Source organism: Hylobates moloch, unplaced genomic scaffold, assembly GCF_009828535.3.
Source record: "Hylobates moloch isolate HMO894 unplaced genomic scaffold, HMol_V3 SCAFFOLD_11, whole genome shotgun sequence".
In the NCBI taxonomy this organism is placed as follows: domain Eukaryota; kingdom Metazoa; phylum Chordata; class Mammalia; order Primates; family Hylobatidae; genus Hylobates; species Hylobates moloch.
This window is the reverse complement of record NW_026652286.1, coordinates 44778082-44792264: the sequence shown is the minus strand read 5'-3', so window position 1 is coordinate 44792264 and position 14183 is coordinate 44778082. Positions and strand designations below refer to the sequence as shown.

General features: G+C 54.9%; 2 protein-coding genes across 4 annotated transcripts in view; both read left to right on the top strand.

The window, feature by feature from the left end:
• Positions 1–7897, top strand: part of STARD10 (StAR related lipid transfer domain containing 10) — a 39540-nt gene extending 31643 nt beyond the window's left edge. For both annotated transcript variants that reach the window (XM_032166889.2, XM_058446690.1), the window contains exons 3-7: positions 3209–3356; positions 3957–4060; positions 4728–4845; positions 6872–6924; positions 7475–7897. In XM_032166889.2, coding sequence (XP_032022780.1) covers positions 3209–3356; positions 3957–4060; positions 4728–4845; positions 6872–6924; positions 7475–7720 — 669 coding nt within the window. In that variant the 3' untranslated portion in view covers positions 7721–7897. The remainder of the gene's footprint in view (positions 1–3208; positions 3357–3956; positions 4061–4727; positions 4846–6871; positions 6925–7474) is intronic.
• Positions 7898–10197: 2300 nt separating this feature from the next.
• The window catches only part of ARAP1 (ArfGAP with RhoGAP domain, ankyrin repeat and PH domain 1), a 72558-nt gene continuing 68572 nt past the window's right edge, over positions 10198–14183 (top strand). The window contains exon 1 of one of the 2 annotated variants that reach the window (XM_032166882.2): positions 10198–10291. The gene's annotated coding sequence lies outside the window, so the exon portion shown is untranslated. The remainder of the gene's footprint in view (positions 10292–14183) is intronic. The other variant, XM_058446543.1, reaches the window with a different exon arrangement.

The window sequence follows — 14183 nt, the reverse complement described above, 5'->3', positions numbered from 1 at the left end:
TGCCTCTGCGCCTTGGCTGGTTGTTCTTTCTGCCAGGGGCACTTGGCAAACACCTACCTCCTGCACTGAGATTCTCCATGAAGCCTGATCCCCCGACCCAGCCCATGGAGCTGATTTCCTTCTTATGCCCCTACTGAGCACTTTGGGACACCTCCCCATTTCCAAGGTGGGCTCCTCCTTTCACTGCAGACCTCTCAAAGACAGGCCTCAGATTCATCTCTGACTCTTCTGGGCTCAGTACAGGGCTGGAGCTGGGGGCTGCTGATTAAATGGTTGGATCTAGTTATGCCCCATTATAGAGCGGAAAGGTAAATGGGGTAGAGAGGGAGGGTGAATTGTTTAGGGTCACACAAACAATGTTGCAGTCTCGAGTCTGTCCTTGAACGTTGTTTTTCTTAATTCTATAATGGGGCCTATATCCCAGAGCGCTGCTGTAAGAATAAAATAATGTGTATAAAGCACTTAGTGTAGTACCTGGCACATGGTGGGTGCACCTGTCAGTATTGCTGGGGGACCTTTCGAAATTGTTTTCATTATTTCAGAAGTAGCACTATACATGTTAGATAATAAGAAATACAGACAAGTGGCCGGGTGCAGTGGCTCACACCTGTAATCCAAGCACTTTGGGAGGCTGAGGCGGGTGGATCACCTGAGGTCAGGAGTTTGAGACCAGCCTGGCCAACATGGTGAAACCCCATCTCTACTAAAAATACAAAAATTAGCTGGGCATGATGGCGGGTGCCTATAATCCCAGGAGGCTGAGGCAGAAGAATCACTTGAATCCAAGAGGCGGAGGTTGCGGTGAGCCGAGATCGTGTCATTGCACTCCAGCCTAGGCAACAAAAGCGAAACTCCGTCTCAAACAAACAAAAAAAAAAGAAAAGAAAAAGAAATACAGACAAGCAAAATGAAACCATCACATTCCTATCATTTAGAGATCTCCACTGTTAACACCTTAGCAATTGCACTTCCTGAGCTTCCTCTATGCATATATTTTTTTCCCCCAATTGAGGTTATGCTGCTTTTTTTTTTCTTTTTCTTTTTTTTTTTTTTTGAGATGGAGTCTTGCTCTGTCACACAGGCTGGAGTACAACAGCATGATCTCGGCTCACGGAAACCTCCACCTCCCAGGTTCAGGCGATTCTCCTGCCTCAGCTTCCTGAGTAGCTGGGATTACAGTTGTGTGCCACCACGCCCAGCTAATTTTTGTATTTTTAGTAGAGATGGGGTGTCACCATGTTGGCCAGGCTGGTCTCGAACTCCTGACCCCAAGTGATGTGCCTGTCTCAGCCTCCCAAAGTGCTGGGATTACAGGTGTGAGCCACCTCACCCAACCTATTTTGTAACCTTTTTTTAGGCAGCAGTCTCCACCATTTTGTTTCTGTAAATTTTCAGTGTACCTGATACTCTTGATCACGTTCACATTTCTCCAGTTGTCCCAAAAATCCCCTTTATAGATGGTGTGTCCAAATCAGTTTGCAATCCAGAGACACACTTTACATGTGGTTGTTATATCCTGCAAGTCAGTCCCACCCAGCCCCTTTGTTGACGTTGACCAGTAGAAGATCCTGGGCCAGTAGCCCCATGGAATGATTCACTGTCTAGCTCTGTCTGGTTGCATTCTCATGTGGTGTCACTTAGCTCATTCCTCTGTCCTCTGTATTTTCTGTAAACTGAAGTTATATCCAAGGCGTGATGGGTTTCTTGGTGCCTAGAATAGCCAGCAGGCGTCGGTGTGTCCTTCCTGTGGCATCCCACCATTAGTGGGGCCACGGCCTATTCTGGGATGAGGGGGAAGACAGTGTGACCTCTCCCTCAAATGGTTGCTTATCTCCTCTTGTGAGTGGAAGGTATTATGTGAGGGTTCCCTTGGCACTGTCTAAATGCCAGTTCTGGGAGATCTTTTTAAACTACACAAGAAAACTTGTCCATTTGCTGAGAGGAACTTGATCTTGGGGATAGGGCACTTGGGTAAAAAAAAAACAAAAAAAATCACAGAACAAGGATATTGAGTTTCAACTCACTGAGTGCAAACCTAGGGAAACCTCGTTGTGATTTTACTTGCTTTCGAGACATGTGATCTGGGTTAAATCCTAGCTCTGCTACTTACCAGCTGAGTGACATTGGGCGAGTTACTTAACCTCTTTGAGCCTCAAATTCCTCCTTGGATTTCTTATCTGGCAGAGTTGTTGGTGGGGGGGTTAAATAAAACAAGGTGTCCTTGGCCGTCTTCTACCCAGATGGAAAGCTCTTTGAGGGCAAGACTAATACACAGTAAGAAATCCAGGCTGGGCACAGTGGCTTACGCCTGTAATCCCAGCACTTTGGGAGGCAGAGGCAGGCAGATCACGAGGTCAGGAGTTAGAGACCAGCCTGGCCAACATGGTGAAACCCTGTCTCTACTAAAAATACAAAAAATTAGCCGGGAGTGGTGGCAGGTGCCTGTAATCCCAGCTACTTGGGAGGCTGAGGCAGGAGAATCCTTTGAAACCGGAAGGCAGAGCTTGCAGTGAGCCGAGATCGTGCCACTGTACTCCAGCCTGGGCAACAAGAGCAAAACTCCATCTCAATGAATGAATGAATGAATGAATGAATGAAAAAAAGAAAGAAATCCAGGCCGGGTGAGGTGGCTGACACCTGTAATCCCAGCACTTTGGGAGGCCAAGGTGGGTGGATCACAAGGTCAAGAGATTGAGACCATTCTGGCCAATATGGTGAAACCCCGTCTCTACTAAAAATACAAAAATTAGCTGGGCACATGCCTGTAATCCCAGCTACTCCGGAGGCTGAGGTAGGAGAATCACTTGAATAAACATCCATTGGGATCTGATCTTTGTTTTTTTTTATCTTCTTCATTAACATGTAGCCTTCTAGGTCCATGTGAAAAACGTAGGTCTGGGAGGGCACAGACATAGAGATTCATTGTGTGGGAGCCCAGAAGGTCTGGCTGGGAAGGCTTCCTGGAGGAGGAGACTGGGCTGAGTCAGGGGAGATGGTCTCTGGATACAGAGGCTGTCTCCTGGCACAGGTGGCTCTTTGGGGAGCTGGACAGGGCTTGTGGCAAGAAGGAAGTCCATGCTGGTTTCAGAGGCCCTTGTTCTTTGCTGTCCTCTTTCTCTTCCTCCCCCTCTGCCTGTCTGCCTTCTGGTCCCCTGGCCAAGACTCTGAGCCCCATATGATCCTGACAACCCATATATCTTGTCTGCAGTGCCGGATGGAGTGCCGTGATGTGCCAGCCGAGACACTCTACGACGTCCTACACGACATTGAGTACCGCAAGAAATGGGACAGCAACGTCATTGAGACTTTTGACATCGCCCGCTTGACAGTCAACGCTGACGTGGGCTATTACTCCTGTGAGCAGGCGTGGCACGCTGATCCCAGTCCCCTTGGCCTCCATCCAGGCCTCCCACCAAGCCTCCTCCTCCCCGCTCCCTCCTGTGGTTACTCACATGACCAAGCTGCTCGGAGACCTGAGTGCTGAGAGATAGAGCTGCCCTCCCTGTCCACTCCTAGACCCTTAGGCACACACCCATACACTTACAAATACATATGCACTCACATGTTCATGTATATACATACACATATAGGCATACACTCAATCAGGTACACAGCCCGCACCCACATGCCACATAGTCCCAGGCACACATTTTCATGCACACTCATACTGTTTTTCTCTCGTACACTCACGTTCACATAGACAAACCAGCCAGGCCAACAATGTAAGGGCTGTGTGAGGCTGTAAGGAGCAGGGCTGGCTGGAGACAGTAGGGACAGGTCTTGCCCTGTCTCTTTTCTGGCTCCAGCTGTGGGACTGTGGTCTGGGAGGGAGGTGCATCTTTGCACTGGAGAGCTGGCAGTTAATTAGGCATCCCTGCATCTCTGGCCTCTGCCACACCCTCCCTTGTAGGCAGGTGGACCAGTGGTCTGGCTGAACTGTCCCTTGCCCTCCACAGGGAGGTGTCCCAAGCCCCTGAAGAACCGTGATGTCATCACCCTCCGCTCCTGGCTCCCCATGGGCGCTGATTACATCATTATGAACTACTCAGTCAAACATCCCGTGAGTCAACCTGCCTTCCCTGCACTGGAGCAGGGGAGAGGGTCAGGCAGTGCAAGGCTGAGGCTGCCACCATGACTTCCATGTGACTTCGGGCAGGCATGGGCCCACTGGCCCTCAGTTTCCTTCCTGTACAGTGAGGATAATGGCTCCTCTCTCCCTGCTGGGTCTCTTGAGCAGATCAGGAGAGGGCAGTGTGGCCACCTCTGTGGTGAGTGGGTGGGATGGGCTGACTTCGATTGGTTGGGCTCTGGCACAGGGAAATGAGGAACAAGAGGTGAGAGGCAGGGTCCTCTGGTCCTCCCTGTGGCTGAGCCACCTTGATCTCCCTGGGCAAGGACAGGCAGGTATAGCTGGCCTGGGCAAGGGTGAGTGTGTGTTTCTGTGAGTGCCCATATGTGCTCATGAGCCCTGACCCCAGACTGGGGGCTTTTCTGAGGGGAACAGGAAAAGCTTCAAGAGGGGCTAGGATGACCTAGTCTGGTTCTTCCCTTTCTCTGCACGCAGAATCAGGGCTGATCTGGAACAGATGTCACGGCATGTGAATTAACTGTGTGTGTGTGTGTGTGTGTGTGTGTGTATGCGCACGCGTGCACATTTGTGTATACTCACAAAAACATCTTCTTTGCCCCCACCCCGAGTCTCACCTCCCTGTGCCTTCCATCCCCAGAAATACCCACCTCGGAAAGACTTGGTCCGAGCTGTGTCCATCCAGACGGGCTACCTCATCCAGAGCACAGGGCCCAAGAGCTGCGTCATCACCTACCTGGCCCAGGTGGACCCCAAAGGTGAGGGCTTGGCCCTGGCAGCCTATCATGGGATCCTTCCCTATACCACAGGGGTGGGGCCTGATCTACTAGGGATCCAGAAGGGCATCTGTTAGGAGCTGTTTTGCATTTTGGGGCATTTCCATCCAAAGCCTTCCTTGAACCAAGGCTTGGGACTTTACAGTGGTTTGAAAAGAGTGGGCCAGGGAGGTGCCACTGCCCCACTGATGAAGCTGGGAGCACTCTTCCTGGGCTCTGCCGTCCCCATGCTCTGCCTTGTTCCCTGCTCACTGGCTGTTCCCTCTGCCTGTCCTGGATGCCTGGGTTTTCTAGGCCTTACTCTTCTCTCCCTGGGGATGGCTCAGCCACCCCTGGCTTCTGTCACAAGTGGCCATGTCTCTCTCAGCTGAGATGCAGATTCCTGTGGCCATCGGCTGCCTGGACATCTCCCTTCGGATGTCTTCCAGGCACCTGAGCCTCGTTGTGTCCAGCGGGGAACTTGCCATCTTTCCTCCTAACTTGCCCCTTGCCCTAAGTCTCCACTTTTCAGTCACCCATGCCCAGAACCTGCCGTCATTTGGGGTCACTCCCTCTTCCTCAGCCAAATCCAGCCACTGGTTCTTTTTTTTTTTTTTTTTTTGAGACAGAGTTTCGCTCTTGTTTCCCAGGCTGGAGTGCAATGGTGCAATCTCAGCTCACTGCAACCTCCACCTCCTGGGTTCAAACGATTCTCCTGCCCCAGCCTCCCGAGTAGCTGGGATTACAGGTGTCTGTCACCACCCCCAGCTAACTTTTTGTATTTTTAGTAGAGATGGGGTTTCACCATGTTGGCCAGCCTGGTCTCGAACTCCTGACCTTGTGATCCACCCACCTCGGCCTCCCAAAGTGCTGGGGTTACAGGCATGAGCCACCGTGCCTAGCCCCCGTCACCGATTCTTATTGATTCTGCCTCCTCAGCAGCTCCTGAGTCTGGCATTTCTCTCCATACCAACTACCTTGTCTGTGTGTAACGGCAGCCAGAGGAATTTCTCTAAAACACTTATCTCCTCATGACTCTCATCTGCTTGAAGTTACTCTGTGGCTCTCCATTGCCCTCCAAGAAAAGCCTAAGCCCTGTCCCAGGTCTCCTGGTGTCTCTCACACCTCACCTATCCCCACTTCTGTGCCCAGGCAGCCCTTCCCCGCAGCCTCCCCTCCTCGCCCCTCCAGGGGTGCTGTGGGCGTCACCTCCTGATCCCTGATACTCAGGGGAGTCACTGGCTCCCTGTTCTGTAGTCCGTTCCCCTCTAGTAGAACAGTCGGCTCCTGTTGGGCCCCCAGTGGGTTCCTCTCTGGGTCCCCAGGGCTGGCCCAGGGTGGGTGTCACAGTGAACATGGAGTGAGTGAGTGAGTGAGTGAGTGAGTGAGTGAGTGAGTGAGTGACTAGAGGATGGGGAAGCCTTGAGCATCCTTGCCTGGAAATGCTCCAAGCCCCACAGCACACAGTGGTCCAGGCCTAGCACTCCCCCGGCACCTCATTGTGTTGGGTGTCAGAGGTGGAGTGGACACTTGGGAATGAGACAGGGTGGAGAGCTGGGTGGTGGATTCCAGGTCAGGCCAGGCTGAGGTGCTCAGCCAGAGGCCTGTGTGGTCAGGGGAGGACTTGGAAGGACAGGCAGGGGAGGGGCTGAGCGTCAGGGGCATTCCTGGGAGGGAGGTTAGATTGAGAAGGGATGTCAGTGTGATTGAGTGAGGCAGCAGGTGCAGCAAGGTGGGTCAGAGTTTCCACCCATGTATAGCCTGTGCTCACCTAGGACCCTGTGGTTTTCTTCCACGTAGTCTTTGAGGCTGGGCAGAGGGAAAGTGGGGGACAGAGCTAAGCCTGAAGACCTCGGTCTGAGGTGGAAGGGAGTGAGGGTAAAGGCTTGTAGGACTTGCCTCACACACCCCCTCCTCATGGGGAAGACGGTGTGGCCTCCCTGGAAGCTCTGGGTAGAGGGTGGGGCTTTTGTGGGGGGCGGAGGGGCTGGGTCCCTGAGGCTGCTTCCTCCCTTCCCTGCCCTCACAGGCTCCTTACCCAAGTGGGTGGTGAATAAATCTTCTCAGTTCCTGGCTCCCAAGGTGAGTGGCCTTGGGATTTTGGGGGTGTTGAAGACTGGAAAGAGGACTATGGGATGAGGTGGGTGGAGTCAAGCATGGAGCCTGAGGGCCAGGCGTGGTGGCTCATGCCTGTAATCCCAGCACTTTGGGAGGCCTTGGCGGGTGGATTACCTGAGGTCGGGAGTTTGAGTCCAGGCTGGCCAACATGGCAAAACCCTGTCTCTACTAAAAATACAAAAATTAGCCGAGTGTGATGGTGGGCGCCTGTAATCCCAGCTACTCGGGAGGCTAAGGCAGGAGAATCACTTGAACCCGGAAGGCAGAGGTTGCAGTGAGCCGATATCACGCTGCTGCACTCCAGCCTGGGCCACGCAGTGAGACTCCGTCTTAAAAAAACAAACAAAAAAAGAATGGAGAATGGAGCCTAGGGCTCAGGGAGGGCAAGTAGGGCTGAGGAGCCAAGTTTTGAAAGGGAGCCAGTCAGGATGCTGGGGGCTGAGCCGCTGGAGGGGGCGTGGAGAAGACCTGCCCCCTAGCCAACCCCTGACCCGGCGGGGCGGCGGGCCCACAGGCCATGAAGAAGATGTACAAGGCGTGCCTCAAATACCCCGAGTGGAAGCAGAAGCACCTGCCTCACTTCAAGCCATGGCTGCACCCGGAGCAGAGCCCGTTGCCGAGCCTGGCGCTGTCGGAGCTGTCGGTGCAGCATGCGGACTCACTGGAGAACATCGACGAGAGCGCGGTGGCCGAGAGCAGAGAGGAGCGGATGGGCGGCGCGGGCGGCGAGGGCAGCGACGACGACACCTCGCTCACCTGAGCGCCGCACCGCACCGCTTCAGGGACGGAGACAGGACCGGGCGAGCCCCTGGGGTGGCGGCTGCTCCTGCGCTTTCTCCCCTCCCCCACCCGGCACCTCCTGGTGGCACTGGGCCGGGCCCAGGCGGGTGCTGCAGCCTGGCTGGACAGAGCCCCAATAAACGATCCCACAGCCTCAGCTGGCTCATCACTGTGCCTGCTTCCCACCTGCCTCATGGCCGCTGCCGCGGTCCCCTGCGTCTGCCCTTAACTTTGTTAAGGTTATTGATCATCCGGCCGTTGATCCTTCCAGCATCTCCTCATTTCCCATTGTGTAGCGGGGAGGAGACGGGGTTTATCACTGCCCCCCTCCTGTCCATACTCTGTTCCATTCTCTGCCCGTATCTATCCAGCTGTCCTTGTTGAGCGGTCATTTTGGCATTCACGCCAGGCTATTTGCTTTCCTTTCACTGCTTTAAGCGGTCCCCAGCCTTTTTGGCACCAGGAACTGGTTTTATGCAAGACAAATTTTCCATGGATCAGGATTGGGGAAGGATTGGTTTTGGGATGATTCAAGTGCATCACATTTATCATTAGATTTTGATAAGGAGCGCACAACCTAGATCCCTCGCATGCGCAGTTCACAATAGGGTTCTCCCTCCTATGAGAATCCAATGCCGCTACAGATCTGACAGGAGGCGGTAATGCTAGCTCAGCCTCTGCTTGCTTCCTGCTGTGCAGCCTGGTTCCTAACAGGTTCCTGACAGGACCAGTACCAGTCTGTGGCCCAGGGATTGGGGACCTCTGCTCTAAGGGAAGGAGCAGGCCTTGACAGAGACCCTGGGTCAGGAGTCAGAGGGCGAGGTTCTACTCTGTGTCCTTCAGCCCAAGGCCCTTTGGGTCCAACCTATGGACTAGGGGTCTGACACTCCTGTCATCCCAGAAGGGAGGTGGAGGGGTCCATGGGTCTCAAGCCACAGGGCTGTGGGCCTCAGAGCTGAGGCTGGGGCAGCATACCCTGGAGGGAGGTCAGGGGTGCAGGTGAGGGGCCTCAGATTCCAGTGCAGTTGGCGGGGACCAGGCTTGGTGATTCACGCCCTCCCTAGGTCATTTTGAAGACCTCAGGACTGTGTTAACAGAAGTGGTAGGGTCCCCAGACTCCCTATCCCCTTGCCAGTGGCCAGATGCCAGCCCTCTCACCCTGTGCTGCACCTTGCTGGTCTGAAGTCTAGAGGGATGCCTGGGCCTCCCCTGTGATCTGTGGCCCCCAGGTGCCCTCTGCTGCCCAAGGGACACCCCTGCTGCCAGGACCACAGGAGGGGCCTATGCTCTGCTCCTCTGCAGTGTTTTTGACCCCATATGAACTTGGGGCCCGGAAGTTCTCCCCAAGGTCTGGCCCTGTTCTCCCCTCCCAGAAAGCTCCTTTGCCTTAGCCCTACCACCGGAAGACACGGTCTACTCAGAGTCAACTCTTTCCCAGAGGGACAGGGTGAATGGCCAGTGGGGGGCAGGCAGGAGATTCTAGAACTCATAAAAATGGGTTGCTTCCCAGCTTTGCCCAACACTGGCTTTGTAACTTTGGGCAAGCCCTCAGACTTCTTGGAGCCTTATTTCCTAACCCATAACCTGGGATGATAATTTTTGCCATCAAGCAGAATGTGAGGATTGAGATAAAAGGAATAAATTGCCCAGCACTGGGACTGGCATGTAGTAGCTGCTCCAATTAATGACACTTTCCTCTTCTCAGGGGGTAAACCCTCATCGCCCGCAGTGTGAGATCTGTTCTTCCAAATATACCCTTTGTGCACATGCAGAAACTGAAGCCCAGAGAAGGTCTCTGGCGTGGCTGGCCCCGGAGGTGTTCTGGACACAGGACCCAGAAATGTCTGCCAAGCCTGGTACCCTCATCTGTGTATGTGCTGGGAGGATGGGTGGGAATCTCCTGTTCTCTAGGTGTGGGTGCTGGAACCTCAGGCTGCAGCCTTCCGCTGAGGGATCCTTGGGAGGTGTGGCTGGGTGGGTAGCTTCCCCACAACCCTATCTGTGGGCACCCAGGGAGGGAAGTGAGATACCCTTGAAGAATGTGGTGGAGGAAGGATTTCCTAGAGGAGGTGGTCGGGAACCACGGACGGCCTTCAGCTGCCTCCTATCCCCCTGGGGGTGTGGCCCCCTTGTGGGTGGGGTGTATGTCAGGGCAGACTCACCAGAAGAGGGGTGGCGAGAGCAGGGAGACTCAGGGAGAGGTGGACTCAGCGGGCGAGGTGGCGGGGGTTAGACCCGAGGCTCAGGAGACAGTCGGAAGACCCGCAAACAGCTAGAGGGGCAGGGGAGAGGCACAGACTGACGGGTCCGGCGGGCGGGCCAGGCCAGCCGACTCCAGGACCGTGACTAGGCGGGGGGCGGGGCCGATGAGGGGGCGGGGCCCTGCCCTGCCCCAGCCCCACCTTCCCCTCCCGGAGAGTCACGTGGGGCGGGCGGAAGCGCCCGGAGGGGTGGGCGCGCCCGGCCCCTTGCTGTGATTTGGCGGCGGCGGTGTAAGTCGGTGGCGGCGCCGGTACGCCTGGTCCCCGCGTGGAGTCTTTACTCAAAACAGGTCAGTGCGGCTGCCGGAGCCTCCCCGTCTGCAGGCCTCTCGCCACATTGGCCTGCAGTTTCCCCATTCTGCAGAAAGGAACGCCGAGGCCGCGCGCTGCTTCTGCTTCCCCGGGTCATCTTGTCTGTTTACCTTTTTGGGCGTGGTGGTGGGGGTCGCCTCCTGAGGATAAGCGAGCCGGCCAGAGACGGTAGGGAGGGGGGTGAACCAGCGGGACCCGGGGCTTCCAGCCCGTAGCCCTTTGACCTGAAGGGTCTCTGGAGTCAGCCGCCCTCGGGCGCCTTGGGGTTCCCATCTGTGAAGTGAAGCCTCCTACCTCGTTGGCCGCTGAGACCCTTACATTTCTGGAGGTCTGTACGACCCTATGCCCTGGGCCTGGGGCTCCAGTGACCTTGGGCAGGCTACTTCCGGTCTCTGCATCTCAATTCCCCACCAGTAAATGGGGCATGGCTTCCCCAGAGCCCCTACCTGGCCCAGTTGCTGGTAGAAGGAAGTAGGTGTTCAGGGAATGGGGTCACGCTGGGAGTGGGGTGGTTGGGCCTGGAGAGAGCAGGCTTGGGGTGCAGCCTGGGGGCAGGGGATGGGTGTTTGGTGCAGGGCCGGGGGGGAGGGGGGGAATAGGGCCAGAAGCCATCACACTGTGGTTTCTGCTATATACCTTCCCTTCCCCCACATCCCATGTCCTGGGGAGCCTTCCCTGATCCCAGATAGGTGGGAGGGGGGTGCTTCACGGCCAGACACCTGGGGGTACTCGGAAGGATTTGACTCTCTGGTGGGTCCCAGGGTCCCAGACTGAGGCACTCGTGATACCTGTTCGTGGAGAGTACCCAGAGGCCAGGCTGGGAGAGACCGCCCAGCAAGATTATCACACGCCCAGCAAGATCATCACAGGGTAGAAGGAGCCCAGCAGAGCCTTGAAGACAGGTGTGGACAAGTGCAGGGCCCAGGGGAGGGGATGACTGGAATGGGCTTGGCAGTTAAGTGGCAATTTACAAGGATAAGGACCCTCCAAAGGCGGGGGTGTAGCTTGTGCAAAGTCAGGAATTTGGATGCTGTGTCTGAGGAATGGCAGAAAGATGGGTGTGGCTGGCAGAGGTGTAGAGAGAACTCATCCTGTGTCCCATGCCTGGCTGGGGATTGTCAGGGCTGGGCCTGGGGACCTTGCCTGCCCATTGGCTACTTTCATATTGGAGTAGTTTAGGAAGGGGGTGTCCCAGGCAGAGTACTGGTGACTGATGAGGTGGAGGGGGCAGAGGCCACCAGGGCCCTGATTGCCCCCAGGTTTTGTTTTGCATTCTGGCCTCCCACTCAACCCCAGCTTTATGCCCCCACCACCTGGGCTCCAGCCATGCTTCACACATCCAGCCTCAGCTTTTTGTACAGATTGTTAATCCTCCTCCCAACCCTCTAGAAGCTTCCTCCTCATTCAAATCCCCAGATCCTTTGGGACTTCAGGTTTCAGAGATGGGCTGCTGTTGCCCCTCCTTCCTGCCCAGGCTTCAGTCTTGTGTAATGGCACAGCTTAGGAAGGGTCTCCTTGGAGCTCTGTGGGGATGGGGCCTGCAGAGCCATGGGGATCACTGGGACCTGGGGCCCCAAGTCCTTGTGCAGCCACCAATCACTATGTGACTCTACAAGTCCCCAAATTCCTCAGAGCCTCCATTTCCCCATCTGCAGGATGGAGTGAACAGCCCTGGCCTCATGCCCCAAAGAGAGACGGTGCTGGGGCAATAGTCAGGCCTATCTGCTAAGATGCTGGGGCAATAGTCAGGCCTATCTGCTAAGTCCTGTCTCCAGCATTGAGGGTTTGAATGAAAGAAAGAGAGAACCCAGGGGAAGGGGTCAGTTTAGAGGGGTTGGGGGGGTGTCTGAGAGTACCGGGGGCTAGTGGTGGACCAGGCCTAGGGCATCGGCTGGAGGTGGGGAGTCCCTTCCATTTTCCGGAGCCCTCTCTCCTTCCCACCCAACTCTCCCTTGGCTGAGCTCAAAGCCACCCGCCACTGCCCAAACAAGTGGCCTCTGTTCCCAGGGTAGGGGGAGGGGAGGCAGGCCCTGGGCTCTAGGCCCGCCTGTCCAGCGCTGACCCTGGCCCCCCGCCCCTCACTCTGGGTCTTAACCCTTGGGGGCCTGGACCGGGCCCTGGGCTCCTTGAGGGCTAGTGATTCTTGTTCACCAGCTGTCCCCTCTACCCCGCTTCAGGCTCCCAAGGGTTCTGTCACATCAGGAGGGGATGCAGTAGGAAATGGGGAAAGAAGGAGGGAACAAGGGTGGGGGACAGGCTGGAGCAGATATGGCCATGGACACTTAGAGACCACTTGGCCTAGAAGCTTCTTTCACAGATGGGGATACTGAGGCCAAGAGCTAGAGATGAGGGTAGGATCACACAGAGACCCCTGGTGGGGGTCAGGACAGGTTCTGTCTCCTAGTCTGGCCTCTCTGGGGGAAAGGGGAGAGAGGGAGAGGGAACTTTTTATTTATTTATTTATTTATTTATTTATTTATTTATTTATTATTTATTTATTTTTTTGAGACGGAGTCTCGCTTTGTTGCCCAGGCTGGAGTGCAGTGGCACAATCTCGGCTCTGCCTCCTGGGTTCGTGCCATTCTCCTGCCTCAGCCTCCTGAGTAGCTGGGACTACAGGTGCCCACCACCACGCCCAGCTAATTTTTGTATTTCTAGTAGAGACGGGGTTTCATCTTGTTAGCCAGGATGGTCTCAATCTCCTGACCTCGTGATCCACCTGCCTCGGCCTCCAGAAGTGCTGGGGTTACAGGCGTGAGCCACCGCTCCCGGCCGGGAGAGAGAACATTCTTTGTTGAGTACCTGCTGTGTGCTGGACACTGCACATTTGTCATCTAATGATTTACATAATTGCATAAGAGCCTAAGACGAGCATCACCTTCCAATATCATAGTGCAAGTAACAGCCTTAGACAAAGCTGAGTAATAACATCAGCGAGAATGAGGTCAGCAAACATGCCTATAGCACTGTTGTAAACAGTTTTATGCATATTAACCAATTTCACCCGGCCAATAACCCAAGAAATTAGGTAACATTCTACAGATAAGGAAACTGAGGCACAGAGAGGCTAAGTAACTTGGGTAAGAATACATTGGGAGGGTGGTAGAGAGACAGGGTCAAGACCCAGGTGTTCATTGCCTCCTTTGTCTGACTTCACTTTGGTCTTAGTCTTTGAGCACCTCCCAGGGCTGAGTGAGGTGCTTTCCCCGGGTGGTGACCGAGGCAGCCTTGAACAGTGTGTGACCCCAGCTGAGCTGACCCAGCCCCCCCTCTGGAGCAGAGTCCAGTCCTCAGGCAGCTCTTCTCATTTCTTTCTCTGGTCTTGGGCAGGTTAGAGTCAGCACCCTCCACAGCCCTGTGCAGACAGGTGTTATATTTTAGAAAGGAGTTCTGTGCTAAGGGTGGCCACTTCAGGGGTCTGAACAGCATGAGGATTTGGTGGGTGGGGAGACATCCCTGTCCAATGTGCATGCCCCACAAAACTCAGAGGTTGCTGCTGAATCAACCCCAGTGTCCCCAGCTCTGATCAGAGATAACATTTTTTCCACCTCCCCCCACCCCTGGCCAGGCCCCCAGACTGTATGTACATTCCAACCAGGGATCTGAGGAGGACAGTCCCAGCTGCAGGCAGATGAGCCCAGATGTGAAAGATGGTGGGGGGCAATGCATGGATTGTCTTCCACATGGCCTTCCTGTGGAATTTCTCTCTTTCTCATCCTTGGGCCATAGTACAGAGGGGAAGAGCCTGTCCCATAATTAGGTCATCTGGGACAGACTGACCACTGGGACAGTCAGAGAGTGGCTGGGAGGGGACGTGGAGTTAAGTGACCAGTTCAATAACAAATCTTTTTTTTTTTTTTTTTTTTTTTT